This window comes from Heloderma suspectum, chromosome 5, assembly GCF_057233095.1.
Source record: "Heloderma suspectum isolate Gila_16-S chromosome 5, 16-S_ref, whole genome shotgun sequence".
NCBI lineage: Eukaryota > Metazoa > Chordata > Lepidosauria > Squamata > Helodermatidae > Heloderma > Heloderma suspectum.
The window spans coordinates 215,147,172-215,166,784 of NC_139462.1; the positions used below are offsets into that span (position 1 = coordinate 215,147,172).

At 41.4% G+C, this 19,613-nt stretch overlaps 1 protein-coding gene across 3 annotated transcripts in view; it reads left to right on the forward strand.

Moving 5' to 3' along the window:
- Nucleotides 1–19,613, forward strand: part of DIP2C (DIP2 acetate--CoA ligase C (putative)) — a 421,153-nt gene that overhangs the window by 259,574 nt on the left and 141,966 nt on the right. For all 3 annotated transcript variants that reach the window (XM_084859248.1, XM_084859249.1, XM_084859250.1), the window contains 2 exons: nt 8,483–8,593; nt 18,352–18,477. In XM_084859248.1, the coding sequence (XP_084715374.1) occupies nt 8,483–8,593; nt 18,352–18,477 (237 nt within the window). The remainder of the gene's footprint in view (nt 1–8,482; nt 8,594–18,351; nt 18,478–19,613) is intronic.

A 19,613-nucleotide genomic window follows, 5' to 3' on the forward strand; every position in this document is an offset into this window, starting at 1 on the left:
GATTTGTACTTTTATACCGTAGTTTTACACTTTTACATTGTATTTTATAATGTATTTTATGGTTTTCATAGTTGTGAACTGCCCAGAAAGCGTCAGGTATTGGGTGTTATAGAAATGTAATAAAGAAATAAAATGCACAAAGACGTGTTTTCCTTATCAAGGGTAGCCACAAGGTACATTGAGAACTCTTGGTAGATCCTTATGTGAGTTGCAGTAGATCAGCAGTGGTTTCTGACTCCCAGTTGTCTAACAATAGCAGCAACTAAAAAGCTCTCTTCTCTGAAAAGAAAAAAAGAACTTGGGGAAAGAACCAGGAGTGGATTTGCATGTTAAAGAACTTGTGAGTGGTTCTGGTACTAACCACAAAGTCCTGGACTGAGCTTGTTTCTTAATTCTTAGCATATGTCTGCTTCCTGAGCCACTTTTTTGTACCTGGCTCTGATTGGGGGACCTCAGGATCCTAGTAAATAGCAGAGTAGATCGCACAAGACAAAAGTCTGCCCACCCCTGTTCTAAGGTCTGAGCAAAGGATGATTTTGAAATATAGCATTTTCGATATGTGCCAGCCATCTACCCTCATTGGAGTATCTATATGTTCTGTCTGACTTAAAGGAGGTTTGTAAGCACTAAGCAGAACCTCTGTTGCATTGAGGCCTATATAGCTACTGCAGCCTGAGAGTGTCACCAGCACACAAGGGAATCGTGGGAAGCTGCCTTATAACACTAAGCTATGGTTTATGTTAACTATTTGATGCTTTAGCCATGATTTGTCTTGCAGACAAGCAAACAAACCAAGGCTTGTTTCTCCTATCACTAGTTTGTTTCTCTCCCATCCATTTTGCCAACTTTCAGAGCAGTTTAGTTTTCAGGCTGCTCTTGCTGGGTGCCCCTATTTCAGGGCAGCCAGCAAAACAAAAAAGCCAGGGATAAGCTACAGTTTAGGTTCAGACATCACAACAAGCCATGGCCTAAACAAGCCAGACGTCGTAAGCCAACAACACACCATGGGGCTGTTCACACAACACGCTAACTTATTACACTCAGTGATTGAGTGTGGGTTGTTGTTGAACTGTGGATTGTTTATTGAACTGTGGGTTAGGGTGTTGTCTGAACCCAGGACATTTTCCTCAGGGTGGCTTGTTAACCCTGTGGTATGCCTTATTTTTCTTGAACAAGCCGCCCTGAGAACCCATGGTGTATTGTTGGGTTGTTCAGGATGGTTAACAAGCCACACTGCATGGTTAACCAGCCATCCTGTGGAAAAGGTCCTGGGTACAGACAACACGCTAACCCATGGTTCAAGAAACAACCCATGGTTCAACAAACAACCCATGGTTCAACAACATCCCACACTCAACCACTGAGTGTGGGTTAGCATGTTGTGTGAACAGCCTCCATGGATCCTATTTGTGGTTTGTAGCTAGTTAACAACCCATGGTTTGTTTGCAGGGATGGGTTCAGACACAACAAAAACCCAGATTTCAATGAACCATGCCATGGCTTAGTGTTAAGTGCAAACCAGGCCAGTTTCTCCATCAAGCATCTAACAAAATTAGAAATGAAAATACATCATAATAAAAACAAAAGGTCATCAGTTAAAATGTTTAAAATAGTTAAAACCAAAACCAAAAAACACAGTACGTAATACAAAAACTAACTGGGCAGTTCACAACTATTAAAACCACAAAATACATCATAAAATACCATGTAAAATAAAACCTAGCTGCAATGCAGATATTTAAACTACAATAACAGATTTAAAACAAGAGAGCTAAAAGACCAAAATGCCTGGGAAAATAAAAAGATATTCACTGGGCGCTAGAAAGAGCACAACATAGGTGCCAGGCGAGCCTCTCTGGGAAGCTCATTCTCTGGGAAGTCTTGGGTAAAGAGAGGTGTCTTTAACAGGAGTCGAAAACACACCGCAGTTGGTGACTCCCAAATACCAGCAGGGAGAGCATAAGGTGAGTGCCACCACAGAGAAGGCCTGTGTCTGGGCTGCTGCTAGATGGCAATTTTCAGGTCACGGTACAACAAGTAAACATGGTACAGCAAGGCTCCTGGTACAAGACAACAGAGAAAGATAATTAGGGCTGGCCCAAGTCATTTTGCTGCCTGAGGCGAAGGACAAAATGGCACCCTTCCTCATTCCATGTACAGGAGCCAGATGGACTGGCAGTTGAATCTTACTTTGGCTCTGGTGGTGGGATAGGGGCCTTTACCACACCTGAGGCAGCAGGCTAGTTTAGGGGGCTCTGGACTGGTTGTGTGGCATACAGAGCTCTACCTCAAACATGGGGGAACAGCCAGGGAGCTAAGGGGGAACAGCTGTGAGACTGCCACCATTGCCCTCTAGCTGCCTGACTGCGATTGCCTAATTCTGCCTAATGGTAGAGCTGGCCCTGGGGAGAGATATAGGCAAAATATTGCCAAAGGAAATGCTCAGGGGCTCATACACTTTGCCTGCAAATCTACAAATAAGCTTCATGGCAAGGATGCTTATTTAGAGATGCTGCCCCTAACATGCTAAAGCTAGTGATTTCAGGCTTTAATTTAAATGTATTCTGTGGAATAGTTCTAATTTTGGATTCTTGATATTTTCATTTGGTTGGGGATGGAATCAGCAACACACGCACACACACATTAAAAATCAGTTAAATTTGGAAGGAGCATAATGGTTTCCGTTTAAGCAGAGCAAAATAAAAGGGGCACCTCCTGTAGATTGTGGAGATCAGTTAATAGAAAAAGAGGAATTAAGATGCTGAAAGAGGTGGATGCAGACGTGTTAAGTGGTTGTTGCTCCTCCATTCTCAGATCCAATGAAACTGGCCACTGTGTGCCACCCATGATCTACAACTGTCAGTAAGATGAATCCTTACTCTAAATGCTACACTGTCATGTGTCCTCTTTCCAGCCCATGCCAGTACAGGTGATTAAGCTGCTTTCTATCTGATTTATCCCTTTTTGTGACGGTTTTGATCTCTAGCTTCCTTACTCTGTCCTCCAGCTTTCGATGGTGTTTTCAGCGTAGGATGTATCTCTCAGCGAACAGCTGTAGGCGCTGGCTGCTCATTGCTTTCATGTCGACGTTATCAAGGACAACAAAGCCTTTATCTTAAGTCCTGAGGAATAAAACTTCCTTATGACTCAGAGGGGAGAGATAGATTTTTATTTTTATACAAAGAACATTGCTTATAGTTAAGATATAGAGCTCTCTTTTCAGAACTGATTTTTTTAATAGTGAAATTTTATTTTATTTTGAAACAAGGTTGACAAAATAAAGGCAACAAAAAGAAGAAGAATGTGCATGATAATACATCACAATCACTAAAGAAACAAAGGAATTCACTAACTATAAATCTAAGTATGAGCTCAATTTCTAATGAAAGTAAAAATGCAAGTTCTACAACATATGAAAAGAGTGTGTGCAGGTATATGCCATTTTTGTGTGTTTGTGCATAGTAATCAGAAAAAAATATAGGCAACTGAATTTTGTTGGAACTTTTATCAAAAGTTTGAAGTTCCTCAGCATATGAAATGAATGGAAATCATGGTGCCATAATAGCATTCTTCAAGTTAGGATTCCTTGCTCGCTGCACTTGCTGAGTAAGTTTATATATACTCATCATCCCCCAAATTTTATTAATCCACTGTTCTTTAGTTGGTTGCTTTGGAGACTTCCAGTTACAGGCTATACATAATGTCGCAGCTGTATATGGTTGCCTAAGAAGGTCTTTATGCAGGAATCCAGGATCATTGGGTCCAAAACGATGAAGTAGCATTGCTTTAGAAGCTACCAGTGGTCTAACAACTAATCATTACTATAATTATTTCGGAACACCACATCTGGAAGGTGCCAGGCTGGTATAGGCTAAGACACAGGGCTGTATTCTGTGTAGTGTAGAACGAGCGTAGAACGAGTGTAGTGTAGGCTAAAACACAGGGATGTGAACAATGGAGGTTTCCAGTCCACTGTGCCTTGAACTTACTAGGTGGCCTTAGGTAAACATTCTCAGTGTCGGCTTTCATTTCTGTTCTCCTTTGGTGGTTTGGTGGCTTTTGTGCAGCTTTTGCCCGCGTTCTAAAAGGTTGAAATGCTTCACTTAGTTACTGGCAGTAAGAGATTTAAGCTAAAATATGCAGATACTTTTGGTATTTTGGAATTGCCCCTTTTGCCTTCAGCTGCACCCACCACTGGAATGTGGCCCCCAAGAGCTGTTGCAACATGGGATTCAGTCCTAGGGCTGAAGGAGGTTCAACAGCCCTACCCTATGGGATGGGAATGGAAATCCTTCTTCCAAACTACTTACCCGGCTTTGCCTTCATTCATGTAAATGTAGTATAGTATCCAGGGCCATTTGTACAGATCGCATCAGGTTGAGGTCATCTATATGTATAAAGTGCCCCTACATAGCATGTATTATCTGGCCTTGTAAATAAAATAAGTCGTGTTTCAGAAAAGCAAGCAAAACCCCATCCACAGAACTGCGCAGGTTGCAACGTTCTGTGTGCCAAGTAGGTGAGCAATGTCTCTGTTTATGCCACCTTGTTGTTGATGGTAACACTCCACTGAGTTCTTGGTGTTTAATATTCTGCAACAGTTTTGTGTCTCATACAAAAGTGTCTGCATACTGCAAGGCTTAATATTTGGTGCTCTGCATTATCTTGGGAGGATTGCCTAATAGCAGTTTGTGTTCTGATTCCGCTGTTTCAAGGAAAATTGGGAGCAAGCCATGAAATTATATTTATATCTCCCGTAAGTGGGGAAAATATATAGAAAGGGCTTTTGAATCCAGTGTCCTATCTTGACCTTTAGTGAAGGCAGCAGATTGAATTAGACATTTTCCATTTAGGGCTTTATGCCAGAAAAGTGTAAGAGTTTGTGTGCGTGTGTGTGCATTTACATGTTGTTGTTTTTTCAAAACTGACCACTGCAAGAAACACACACAGGAAGAACCAGTTCCAAGGACAATGAAAACGAAAAATCACGTGTTGATCGGTTTGTTTTTGTAGCTGCAGTTTTGCAGGATTATAGGCTTTCATACAAAGGAGAAAAGTTCATTGGCATTTTTTGTGTAATATTGGCATACCTTCCAACATTTTACAATTGAAAATTGGGACACAGAGCTAAAAAGGAGGAGAGGTGTTGGGCCAGTAATGCAGAACAGTTGCTGGTCCACCGCATCCCAGCTTGTGGTTTACCAGTCCACCTCAACTGACATTCTACCCACCCTTGTATTATATAGAGATCATGTTTTTCTAGTATACCTTTAACCAAAAGAAAAAGCCCCCTTCCTGCTAATAAATCAGGACAGACTATTGCAGACTAAATTAAAACATCTTACAGCATGTAGAAAAGTGTCCAGCAATGTATAATATGTGGGAGGGGTGGTGGTGGTTCGGACAGTAGTCCTTAATGTAAAACTAGGGGTATTAAAAGTGTCCTTTTTTCACCTGTGAAATGTTGAAGGGTGTGAACTACCTCCATTTCAATGAGCAGAGTTGCTTTTTTTGTTCCCTGTGGTTCATATCACCATAGTATCTAATTTGTAGACCTAAAATAGAGCTATCGCTTGTTCCTAGCGCAACCACATGATGCTGTTCGGAAAGAGCTGCTGAACTGATTATTTCAATTAGCTTGTATTTATTTTTAACCATTTGCCAGAGTGCTGCACAGCCCATAATCCATCCTTCATATCCTTCTTCGCTTGCTTTTGTATGACGTATGCTCTGAATGCTGTTTCTTCTGGCATTGATACCGTGCGATAAATAAAAACTCTCCATTAACGTCCTTCTCCTTCAGTCATGTATATTAGAATTAATCTTTCCATTTTGGAATCAGAGACAGTAACATCTGGAGATAGCAGATGGGGTTCATTGAGCTAAAAAGCCAGGAAAACTTTGCTTTGGAAAGGCTCAATGGGTAGAGATTCGATTTCATGCACAAAATCAACACAAGTGCCTGGTGAATCTCTAGCGTATTTCATTGCATACTTTCTTGAGGTATCTGGATTTGCTTGACTTGCTGCCCAATCCCACGGGAATTTACAAAGGTCTGCTCCTGCACCATCAGGTGTACCAGGGAAGCTAAATGAAACCAGTGTTCTATCTGGCCAGTACGACAATGTGCTGCAGTATATGATTTTCAGTTAATATGCATGACTTCCACCAGTGCAAAGTGGGCCCCGTAGCCCTCTTGAGGATTGCATGTAATGCTAACAGACCGCTTCCGTATCCACTTCTGGTTCATGCAAGCCCTTGCTAGTGTGATGATACCCACATGGTTGAAGTCTCTTGTGTTTTTGCACTGGGGTAATAACTTGGGTGCTTTGGTGTAGTACAGCATTTGTGATGTTTACCCTGGTGCATACACCATTGCACTTGATCATGTATACTTTTGACTTCGCATCGTAAGCCATAGGATCTGGCATTACAACCTATTCTTTGTTTTACAGTCACGCTAGGTAGCATAGTGCTCCCTGCATCTTAACTTACACAGTTCTTTGCTTGTGGACACTGTATACCAGCTCCAGAGTCAGAGCTTGGATATGGCGACCCTGCCTAGATATTTAAAAGTTCTGGAAATTTTGAGGACATGGGGAAAAATCAGTTTTTTTTCCAGGGGGGTTTAGGAAAAAATGGAAAATTTGGGAAAATTTCAAACTAAGCAATATTTATTTTTTAGTGCTCTTTACAGATCTAAAGTCAGTTTGTTGCTTTAAGACAACCTTCCCCAACCCTCCAGATATTTTGAACTTCAGCTTCCATCAGTCTCAAGCAGCATGGCTAATAGTCAGGAATGCTGGGCATTGTAGTCCAAAACATCTGGTGGGCACCAGGTCGGGGAGGGCTGCTTTAGGAACATAAAGCAGACTTTCTGTTCCTAAAGTTATTTTATATATAACTTGGTTTGCTCATTATATTTTAAAACTTTTAAAAGTAAACTCAGTAAATTTGTAATTATTGTGTGAATAAACTATGCTTTTACATTTAATGTACCAAACATCAAAATTTTATGAGCAAACCAAGGTATTCATAACATATTTTAGGTTCCTATTTAATGTCTGACCAGAGGGAACATCAGCAAGTAGTCCCTGAAACATCTGAATCATCCTAGAAGGTGGAAGAAGCAGGAAGAACTGGAGTCAGAGGAAGACTGGTGTGCAGCATCTATTCCAATTTGTAAAGAACTTTAAGGAAATTCCTAAACCTGCTCCTGTTTGTGGGGTGGAGCTTAGGGAAAGCTATTGAGATTTTATTTAGCCAGGAAGGATTCAGTTTAGGAATGGTAATCAATCATATTTCATTTATGAACCGTTACGCAATCTCAACCTATTATTTGAAGAGTGGCATTTTATTCAGTTTTGTAAATAATTTCCGTTAATGGACTCCTTGTTTTTTGTTTATTTTGAAAAGTTGTCTCTAGTGATAGTGTCAATCCCGTGCCTATGCCATAGGAACCAGCCTACTGAGTTTCTTTTAGGTAGAGAGGGTTTATCCTAGTGGCAGCAGTTAACATGTTTTATAGCAGATGCAGCATTCCCTAGTGGTGAGGTCTAATTGACAACTTTATTAAGAACTGTGGCAGTGAGTTCTGTAGACCCAAGCCTCAACATTAGTTTTAAAAAAAGAAACATAGTTGGGATGACCCACATGCTGTTCTGTTGCGTCTGGAAACAGTAGCTGGATAACCTACAGTGTTTTTTTTTCACATGTGACTTTTAGATTAGAACTACATTAATTGCTACAGTATGTAACCAGAACAAGTCCAGAAACACAGAACTCTATAGAACAAAATCTAAACTGTCAAGAATGCACAGTGGTGACTAACTGAGCATAAATGTCTATCAGTAAAATATACTTTAGATCAATAATTTTAATAAGGAATGAAAGAAATAACTATGCTGGGAATCTTAGAGAGAAGGTTAAAAAACATTTTTCCCCATGACTTCATTATTTCCAAACATTTTATATCTCTAGTCTTTCTATACGTGTTCTTATTACATAGCTTTTAGAAGTCATTTTGTGGGGGATTAAAGGCTAGGTAACAATATAGAAACACTTTGTCTTAACTTCTAAAAGAAAACATTTCAAAATCAATTTTTGATTTTTCATGTTCAGTTTTTCATGCTCAATTTTTTCAATGTTTCAGGTAAAAACAAAAATGGTCCTTGGAAAAAAAATGGGGGAAAAATGCCCCCCCCCCATTATGTCCGTTTTCCCCCCGGGCCTTCACATCTCTAATCCTGCCTCAGTGCTACTAGTTGAAGTAGATAAACTTCAGGGCCTACACCCATGTGCCTAGTAGTGAAAACTCCAAATATCAGGAGTATTTTTATCAGAAGAAACGATGTAATAGTTCATCATTTATTTTGCATTATCTCTGAGGAGGGCAGGCTATATGTATAGGTGTATATATTGCATAATTCTGTAACCTAATGCAATAAAGTCTCAATTTTTTTCCTCCCTCCTACCAATTCAGGAGTGGATCAAGCACTGCCACAAGAACGCCGAACTCCCGTTACTCCTTCCTCCTCCTCTCGATACCACCGCCGCAGGTCCTCAGGGTCACGTGATGAGCGCTATCGTTCAGGTATGTGGAAAAGAAAAAACCCAGGAGGCTAAGGGAATGCCTTCCTGGTTAAGCCTTTGAAATGGGATTCCAACTGCATTCATCTTTTAACCTCAGGTGGAAAAAAGTACTCTTCTCATTCCTGCTGTTTCCAATGGTCAGAGAAGAGTGCTGATCCTTATATTGCCAATGTGGCATCATCCATGCACAAGAGGTGGAAGATGTCACCAGACTTGGGGGAACCCCAAGTTTTGGTGAAGTACAAACAATCTTTAGAAAAAACCCTAAGAATTGATCCTCCAGTAGTGAAAACAGAATCCTGCCTGTTGATGGGGTGGGGGGCTGAGGACAGAAAACGAAGAAAGAACATAAATGTAATAGAATGGCTGGAAACCCAAACAGGAGCACTCTACATTACAATGTTTTGTTGCAGGTTTCACTTATTTGTTTTAATTTCATCCCCCCACCCCCACCCCCGGCCATCCTGTCACGAACATGATTTTTGCATTGCACAGAAACATTGCACCTGCATTGCACAGAGAACAGCTAATTTAATGCCTGGCTGGGGAATGCTGGGAGTTGTAGGCCTTTTCTCTTAGTTATTTATTTGTTTCATTTATATCCTGCCTTTTTTCCTCTTGCAAGGAACCCAAGGTGGCTTACATTATCCTCCTCCTCTCTATTTTATCCTCACAACAACCACCCTGTGAGGTAGGTTGGGCTGAGAGTCTGTGACTGACCCAAAGTCACCCAGAGAGCTTCCATGGCTGAGTGGAAACTAGAACCCGGATCTCCTGGCTCCCAGTCCAACACTCTAGCCACTGCACCACACTGGCTCTGTGTAAACATGCATAGGATTGTGCCCCTAATCATGTTTACTTAAAAGCAAATCCCAGTGACCTCTACAGGACTTACTCTCTAGTAAGTCTGTTCAGGGTTGCAGCCTGAAATTCTGAAGCTGGGGAAAAATATGTAGAGATTATTAGCACTCTTTTATCTTAAGAGGATTTCTGTTTGGTGATTTAGCCCTCCTATGGTGCATCCTTTCAGAGACTTCAGTTTCAGAACCCCAGTTGCTGTGCTTTGCCATCTTTGCCACCTGACAAAAGATGAATCCCGAAACCCACTGAAATGGCAGCCTTTACAGTGCAACATGTCTACTTGGAAGTAATCCTTTATCCACCTAACTGGGAGTAAGCCCCACTGAACCCAATAGAACTTCCTTCTGAGGAGACATGTATAGGATTGCACTGTTAATCATTGTCACAAAAGTTAGGTTATAGAGCAGATGATAGTGGGGCTGTTCAGAAATAACAACGGTATTCAGCAGCAATTTGTGGGATAATTAATCCATAAATGGTGGGGATGTGCACGCTGTTCCCAGTTTCCAGAAACAATCTACGAATGCCACATTCGTAGGTTGTTTCCGTAGCATCCAAACCCAGAAACTTGAGGTTGTTCGAGGGTTAAACAACTCCAAGTTAACACAAGAACAACCCACGATTTGCAGCCGAACTCCACCGTTACACTTGGACAGGGTCACTGTTGCCAACTAACCAGAAGTAACAGTCTGTCCTGCTGGTTCTGTGCCTTTTTCAGCAACTTCATCTACTTTTTGACAATGCTGAGTACTGTCATACAGGCAGTCCAGTAAAATAGTTCGAAATCCTGGGAGAGGAATTTACCTCACAGTCACTTGCCTCATGCTGCACAACGTTATACCCAGAAAGGAAGAACCAATATCCGCATCCCCAAAAAATCCCTGTAGTTTGGGTAGGACTCCTTTTCACAGGGATTGATTGTTAATGGCATTAGCATATCAATTTCTGTGGCATCACCAGCCACGTACTTGATACCAGCAGGCTAATGACACTGAAGACACAAGAGGCTACAAATCCTGTAATTCAGCCTCTTTGATCATTGCACATTAACTGTGTTATCACCTGTCACTACCAATTAGCACATGTCCTCATCCTTGCTAATAGACACTTGGCACCAACATTAATTATATAGTCATAATACCTAAAATCTGAGCTTTTCCAGCAATTCTTGCTAAATATGTCTACAGTTTCTCTAGCAAGCAATGGCTGACAGCCGATTAAGACCATGGGATTGTTTTAGTTACCAGTAATAAACATAAATACCCAATTCTTACTTATATTTGGGGGGATAGCATACCTAAAGTCATCATTAACAAATAATACATGTCAATATTATGATCATCTACAAAGATCAAGCTTTCAACATCTGTAAATTGCTTGTATGTTCTGTTACTTGAAAGTAAGTTTCATTGCTGTCAATCACCAGAATCCAGAGAGTTAAGCTGAGGTTCAAAAGCCCTTTGCCAAAAGGACTAGAAAGGTGCTCTTTGGTGGTGGTAGTGGTAGAGATGGTGGTGAGTGTGTGTGTGCACATATACGTGCGCAACCCCCCCCCCCAAATGTTGCAAGAACAACATGTTTCAGTGTAGAGTGCTCCTATTCAGGATTCCAGCCATCTAGCCGTGCCCTTTTCCAGAATACTGTATTCTATTAACCCTCCCCTGATTTTCTACTTTGTTTCTCAAACACACACTCAGTGTTCTGGGGCCACTGAGCACACTAGTCTTCATTTGACTGGTTTGGAGGTTCTCCCCCTTAGAGTTTTTTTTCCCCCCTGAAAGGTTTTTCTTCTTCTTGTACTTCTACAAATATTGGGATGCTGCCAAGTCTGCAGATACTTCCCATCTTGTACTTGGGTAGTGACATTTGAACTACATAAGGATTGGTGCTCGGAGATTAACTTCACTATTAGAACCTGGCATGACAACTCAAGGCTCTCCTCATTTTCTATTCGGCTATGTAGCTTTCTAGGCCCCATCCTTGGAGAACCCGTGCATTGCCTGAAAAAGGGTAACAGAGGCAGGGAAGCAAATCTAGATGGAATTGGGGAAGAGGCTGGCGGCTGGGCTGGAATAGATCTCCATTCTATCCACTGCCTTGCATGCTAGTCAAATAATGGCTTATGTGGAGGAACAGCCCTCACTGCCCAGCTGCCATTGCTGAACGGCTGGGGTGGAGAGGAGTAACCCAGTCAACATCCTCCTTCCTGCGTCGTCATTTACCTGTGTGTGGTCCTTCTATACCCTGATCTTCACATATGGAGAGCCACATTCTACCTTAATAATCCAGTTGATTCATTGGTGGGAAAGAATTTTTATTAGCAGAGTGCCTTCGGTTGGGGATACACTTCCTTATCTTTTCAGGCTATTTTAATTCCGATGGATTTCTGTAATAGGGAATGAAGAAGAAAATATTAAATATGGCCTTTTATTCAAACACTTGATGGTATCTTTTAAAGAATAAAGTGTACATTATCTTCTTCAATATCTCAAAAAGGCACCTATATTGAGATTTGGCAGTATGCAAAATGGTCTACATGTGATTGGTTAAAAGGCAGATGGTTAATTAGCTAAAAATTATTTAATGGGTTGATGGCCCTAGAAATACGCCAACAGCTTTGGTGGAAGGCGGATTTCCTTGTTAGAAAGCCAAAATGGATTAAATCTCCTCAGGTCTTTAAGAACACACAGGATCAGCACCTATCAGAGATAATTTCATGAATCCCCTAATATGCAGATGGTTGGATTTGATTAATGACTTTGGAGATCCCATCAAGCTCTGATATACTTCTGTGAAAAAATAAATTAAGATGCAATGACCTCATAGACTTAGTAGAATTTATCCAAGGAGAAATCACCAATGTTGGAGGTGCAGATCTAATCGGCATTATATTTATCATGTACGTTGGGTCTGTTCTAAGATTAAAATATACTGGATGCTAATATTTATTTATTTTATTTGTTTCTCATCTTTCTGCAAAAAATGGTGGAATAATACTTGCAGAGACCAAGAATATCACAGGATATGAGTTACCTTTGGGTCCTATTATTATTTGGATATGTTAAGGATGTTGTGAGTTCTTACTATACTGAAATGGTAATGAATCTTTTAACCACATCATATATGATCATAAGTAACAGATGGGAAAAGTTTAACCCTTGCATGAAAATATGGGATATGGCAAATATGATCAAACTCACTAGGAGGTGAAGCAACGAACAGGCCTGTTTATTGAAAAACGGATCGTGTTTGTGATGTATTGGGATGATAAAGTCTGAGATCTGATACAACCTTATTCACTGTTAGTTCCTAATATGATTTGTCTTACATTTTATTTGCTGCTTGTAGTTTATTAATTAGCTTGTTTAGCCTTTCCTGATTTTAGAATGTACTCCATAAGATAATTTATTAACATGATAATATTAAGCTGCATAAAAGTATGAATAATAAAAAGATCCAGCAATGTTAAAAAGCTACCAACACACTTTTCATTAAAATCAACCCACCGGCAGGCCATAATATAGAGTAGCCTGGCTGAATTCAAGTTTACATCACAGATTAGTTTGCATCATGTGTGGCCTGTCAAATGCTGTTGGGCAGCAACTCACATCTCCTCTTACCATTGGCCATACTGGCTGGGGCTGATGGGAGTCAAAGTCCAACAACATCTGGAGGGCCCAAGGTTCCCCATCCCAGATTAATCGGTATGAATTTGCAATTTTAGCTAAAGTAGAAAATGAATAGAAGAGCCAAGCAATGCAATTGAATAGGCTTTTTCCCTTGTGGTCACATGATATGCTTCATAAGGAGGTTGAAAGAATCTTGGCCTACTAAAATGGAAACTTTAAATATTTACTAGGTAACACTTGATTGTACTGAGAAAGGCATGCAGTGCTGTGAGCCAAGGTGGAAGTAATAAATCACTTTCAGGCTACATCACATTAGGCCTTTTCTGTTCTAACCATGCTGCTATTACCAAGGTATGGAAGTCAGTGTGCCTTTTCTGCAAAGAGGGGCGGGGAATCTTAGTATTTTTAGTATACCAGCAAGGACAGGAAGACTCATTCCACACTTAAAGGGAGCAAGTCCTGTTTCCTCCAGGAAGCTGCAAAGCTGCAGACTTTCAGGGCTCATCTGGTCTGAGGGATGGTCTAAAGGCACTTGAGGCAGCCAGCTTGAGTTCCATGATGGAATAAATGTAAATGCAATAATAAATAAATCTTCTAAATTAGGAAAACCACCTAGGTTTTTCAGGTGCAATTTAGGTGTTTGGTTTTTTTGTAAAGTAGAGGAGTTGTTACTTGGATGTTGTTGTCCTGCTTGCCGCTGCAGGTTATGGAGCAGGGAAGATGGCTGAACTGGGAGGGGCAAGCCGGAAGGGCTGCAGTGAGAGCATCAAAGATCTACATTGATCTACATTCCATTGTCTACTTTGGAAAATGATCTAATCTAGGGCACATTTCCCCTTGAAAACAATGCGTGTGGTAAGCATGCGCCTTGTTTGGATGGCAAATTGTGCTCTTGGAGATCTTCCAGGAGCATGATTTGTTTTTAAAACAAGGGGCATGCTCACCGCAGTCCTTATTTAGATGTGAAATGCGGCTTTTTTGGTATCACACTGCTGAAATTTGATGGCAATTTGGTGGTGAGATGTTGGATGTGACTGCCAGTGGAGTACTGGGGGGTGGCAAAAATGGGCCCCCAGATGCTCCGAAGTTGCCTACCTCTAGGCCATAGACTGAATTTCTTTTGTCACCTGTTGGACTGCAATACCAGACATGAGCCCACCTGGGATGGGAGAACAGTCCTGGGAGGAAGGGGGGAAGTGGTGGATGTAGGGAAGATTCCATTTTCATCTCTTAAAATCTGAGCTCCATCCTTCATTCTACCTGATAATATAACATCTGGGTTCAATCACAGATAGAGTGCTGGACTTTGACTTGAGAGACTTCACTCAAATCCCTGCTCAGCCATGAAGCTTAGGTGACCTTGGGCCAGTTACAATCTCCCATGTGACCTACCTTACAGGATTGGTGTGAGGCTAAAATGGGGGGTGGGATTGTAATAATGCTAATCTGCTAGCATCACATCTAGTTTGACCCTAAATTTTACTATTTTATTATCCGGCCACCCAGGAGGAATACCTGACAGGTTGAATAATGAATCTTGCACAGACAGCCTGAGCACAAGTCAAGCAATTAGCCTTCCCAATCATGTCACTTCATTTTGCGCCGTTTATATTGATTCTCTAAGAATAACAAGAAGTACAAATTGAATCCAACGTATGAGCCTGCCTATCTTGGAGGGAAGAAGCTCAAAGGAAAGGAAAGGAAATGGAAGGTTAATATGAGCTAGTAGAAAACAGAGGGGGGTGGCTTTATTCAGTGCTTCATATTGTTACTATAGGGTTTCTTTGAGAAGAGAGACCCTAGGAAAAACAGAACAGTTTCCCCTAAACACATTTAAAAATAGAATAACAGATACAGTGTTTGCAGCAGCAGCAAAATCCAATCTGAACTAGAGCAGCAGATATAAATGCTTTAAACAACAATCCAGACTCCAAAAGCTGGAAATGCTTTCTAAAAATTAGCAAAGGGGTACATAAAAGGAAAAAATAGCAGCTGCTACGGCATTACTATGCACCAGTTCTATAGGCCTTTGTAGTCCGCAAGTCCAAGCATATTTACTAGGAAGTAAAATTTAGTTTGACTTCCAAGGAAACAAGTCTTTGGAGATGGGTGTTATGGCTTTGCTAATAAAAATCCTCATGACAAAACCTGTAAGGTAAAGTATTAACACTCCCATTTTGTCCATGTGGAACTGGAAATAAAAGAATCGTGACTTCTCTGGCTAGAGGACATAGACAAGCCTACCTGAACCTGCTGCCTTGCAGATGTGTTGGACTACAACTCCCACCATCCTCCAGGCAGCATGGATTTGTAGACCAACACATCTGCAAGGCACCAGGTTGGGGAGCACTGATGTAGATCCATATACTACCCTACCCGAGGGGTTTTTTTTAGGCTTCTGAAAAACACACAGAACCATAAAAGAAAATCAAGTAAAAGAACAGCACAACTCTCTCTTTATAAAAGTACAGAGGATTGCTATAGTGAGAACCTAGGAACTGACAGTGCAATCCTATACATATCTACTCAGATGCAAGTCCTGTTATTCATTTATTTACAACATTTGTATACCGCTCCACATCCAAACAGATTCTAGAGTGGAGAACAACAAGAAATGAAATGAACAAAAGATAAAAAGAATGAAACGTGATATTAACATCATACTTTAAAAAAGAGTACCATTAAAAATGAGGCTGGTTAGCCAAGAAAGGCTTCCTGGAAAAGAGCTGTTTTCAGGTCTGCGGAGCTCAGTGGGTCTCCCTTCTAAGTAAGCATGCATAGGATTGCAGCATATAGCTCAAGTCCATGCAGATTTGATATGAAGAAAACGTGCATACACTTACAGCTTTGTGGCCTGATCCTGTCCCTTTTCACTCAGAAGTAAGCCCCACTGAGTTCAATGCAAGGGCTTAAGTGGCAATCCTATGCACATTTTCCAGGGGAGTAAGTCTTGGTGTACTTAATGGGACTTACTTCTGGCTTAACATGCCAAGGATCAGGCTGAATGTTGCATATAATATCCTTAAAATCAGAGCATAAAATTGATCTTCAAAACCAGCCTAACCCAACCTGGTGCCCTCCTGATGTTGTGGAATACGATTCCCATCAGCCCCAGCCAGCATAGCCAATGGTCAGGAATCCTAGGAGTTGTAGTCCACAACAACTGGGTGGCACCACATTGGGGAAGTCTGCTCCAACCATTTACACCAGGGGTGGGCAACCTGTAGCCCTCCAAATGTCTTGGACTACAACTCCCATCGGCCATAACTAGCATAGTAAATAGTGAGGGATAATGGGAGTTATAGGCTAAAACATCTTGAGAGTCACAAAGTGCCAACCCCTGATAGACAGTCAATGGGCTCATTCTAGACCAAACAACAGGATGGTCATTGACAGGGTTCACACGACATGACGGCCCACCATGTGCAGCCAGCCATAGTGGGTTGTGTCGTCCAAACCCATGGTGGGTTGCATCATCCAAACCTGGGGCGTTTATGTTTCGCAAACAAGCCATACTGAGAACCCATGGCTTGTTGTAGGGTTGTTTGTGCCCATGATGGGTTGACGTGTCATCTGAACCCAGGAGAGCAATTTTATTGTGGGTTGCTGCAATCAGCCTCAGAGCCGCTTGGCAAGAGTGGTGAACAAGCCTGCACCACTCGGTCCTCACAATCTCGCCAGTGACTGCTCTTCCACCGGTGCTGCAACGGCAATTTGGAAGGACCGTTGCTTGTTCCGTGGCTTTTTACATTCATTTCTCAGTGCCTCAAAATATGCAATTGGGTCATATTTTTTTTTAATAAGTATTATTTTTGTCAGTCTTTCACAAGTGCTCAGGTGCGCACTTATGGCTGTCCAGTATGTGTAAAAATCAAAACAAGATTCAGAAGTGGATCATTTAGATTCCTTCCTTTTTTCACCCTCCCCCTTTTTTTCTCAAAAGCTTCATGAGTTTCATAAACAATTTCATTTGAGTAGGAGATATTTATTTTCTGATATCCTCAGGTTGTTTGTCTTGCTACTTACAAAATGCCCTACATTTGAAACACAATGCTTCACATTATTCTTTGTTTCCATGGCGGTTCAGAGTTGGAAGTCAGATTAAGATAAACAATGCAGATGGGGTTGTAATGCCCAGTCGTCGTCCCCCCCCCCAATTCCTGCTCCCGCTTTCCTGGCAGAACACCTGTACTTTTGCAGCTGTGAGACAGGCAGAAATTCAATTTGAAGGACATTTCTCGGTGGGAAAAACTACACCTATTGAATTTCTGCCTATTAACGGTACAGAAGGCTTACCAGAAAAAAAGGGGGAGCAGCCCTAATGCAGGCACCTTACTTCTTGTCATCCTTTTCATGGAGGATAAGGCTATCAATGGCTACTAGTTATGATGGCTATATATTAGCTCTACTGTCAGAGACAGTATGCCTCTTAAGACAGTTGCTAGGGAACAAGAGCTGGAGGGTGTGATTGTGCTCACATCCTGCTTGTGGGTTTCTCATAGGCCTCTGGTTGGCCACTGTGGGAACAGGATCTAGCATGGCTCTTCTTATGTTCTTCTGTGTTCTTTGCCTTGACCCCAAACTAAAGTACACTTCTGAAGTTTGCTGAGACAGTAGACCTATTTAAACAACGCTATATAGTAATGCTTTGTAGGTAAATGCATGGAAATTGCCTCTGTTTTGCTCATCTGTCTTTCCTTTACTGCTTGAGGCCCTCCAAAATGTAGTTTACAGTACACTAAAAAATAAAACTTGTGGTTTATAATACACCAAAAATAAAACAGTTAACCATACAAATAAAAACCAAAACCAACAAGGAGAGCAGCTAACAAACACATGCAGCAAATCAAATGAAGAATTAGCAACCAAAGATGCAACAAAGCAAAAGCTTCTAACCAGCCTGTGGAACGCCAGAAGGGATGGAGCCAAAAACTGAACCCATGGAAGAACCAAACATGTTCTATGCAGTGTAACTCTCAACTGTGTGCCTAGTATAGACCAGTGTTATCACTGGAATGTATTTCAGAGGAAGTGTATTTTGGATTGTAGCTTTAGTGCTCTTATAGGATGCATGTGTTTAGCTTTACTCCAGCATTTGCTTTTTCCCTGTAAGAATCTCTGCAGAATTGGGTTCTTGCATAAGACTCAAAGGGTGCACAAATATGTCTCTGCCTAAGGAATTTACAAGGTCAACCCTCTTGTAAAAGCTGTCTGTGTTTATGGCTTCTTCTGCTGGAATTCCAAACTGATATTTAGGATTTAATTCTAGATGTTCATACAGAAGCAGTCCAGGCAGCTCTTGCGAAACATAAAGAAAGGAAGATGGCGGTACCTATGCCATCCAAGCGACGTTCATTGGTGGTGCAAACATCAATGGATGCCTACACACCTCCAGGTAAGAAGCTAATACTTTGTGCATTAGACTTACATTTTAAGCGCTCTTATTAAAATTACTTGAGAGTTTGTCAATCGTAAGTTAGTATTAGTTTCATATGATTTCATCACAATCAATGCATCTTAGTTCTCAGGTCTCATGCCCCAAGACAGGCTGATCCTGTGCATGTTTACTTGGAAGTAAGTCCCTCTGTAATCATTGGGACTTACTTTTACATAAGTGTGAATAGGATTGCTGCCCGAAGCAACCTGGATGTCAATTCCTCAACTAGGTACTGACTTGTTTCCACTGTTCTCTTTTTGCCTGTTGCTATAGCAAAGCTACTGACCCATTTTGCATTTCCATAGTTGGTGTAGCTAATACACTGATAGTAAATGCATTTATTAAGCAGCAGGTCCCATCTGACTACAGATGGACCTGACTTCTGGATAAGGACCTTAGAATAAAACTTGCATCCTGCCTTGATGTGCATATGGGAACAGGTAGATGGCCTCCTCTCCTATTAAGGTCTGCAGATGGGGCATTGCTTTGAATCCATGGGAAATCATGTCTATGGGTGTACAAAGCAGGCCTTTTTCTGCAGTGGTGTAGTGGTACATTTTGAAGTGCAGTCACTCATCATGACAGTGCCCATAGCCACATGCACAAGGAGTGTCCAAAAATGCAGGCTGCTGTGTTGATCCCTATCAACAAACTACTCCTAGCAGTTCTCAAGTCTCTTAGGAGCAGGTCTTTTATAAAGCTATGGGATCTTAATTACCCATTCAAGACTAAACCACCCCAAAATACTTTGAATTACAACAGGGATAGCTCACAACCACGTATTGTTGCTGAGAAAACTCCCTTCCTAGGGAGGCCCACTGGACCTTTTAGCATGAGACTAAAATGTTTTTGCAGCTGGAATCTCTGAGGGGATGTGCATAGATAAATCACACTGAATTCAGTGGGGCTCAACTGCCAAGTCAGTGAGCCTTCGGGGCATCCTCAATGGGGCTGGGGAGGAGCAGAGGGGTGAATCTCCTGTCATATGCCAAGACCTGCAAGCTCATCATCATCAACCAAGGCACAAGATGGGGAGGCAGTTTCCCCTGGCTTTTTTGCCTGGGGGATCATTGTATTTTAAATTCCCTTCCCCA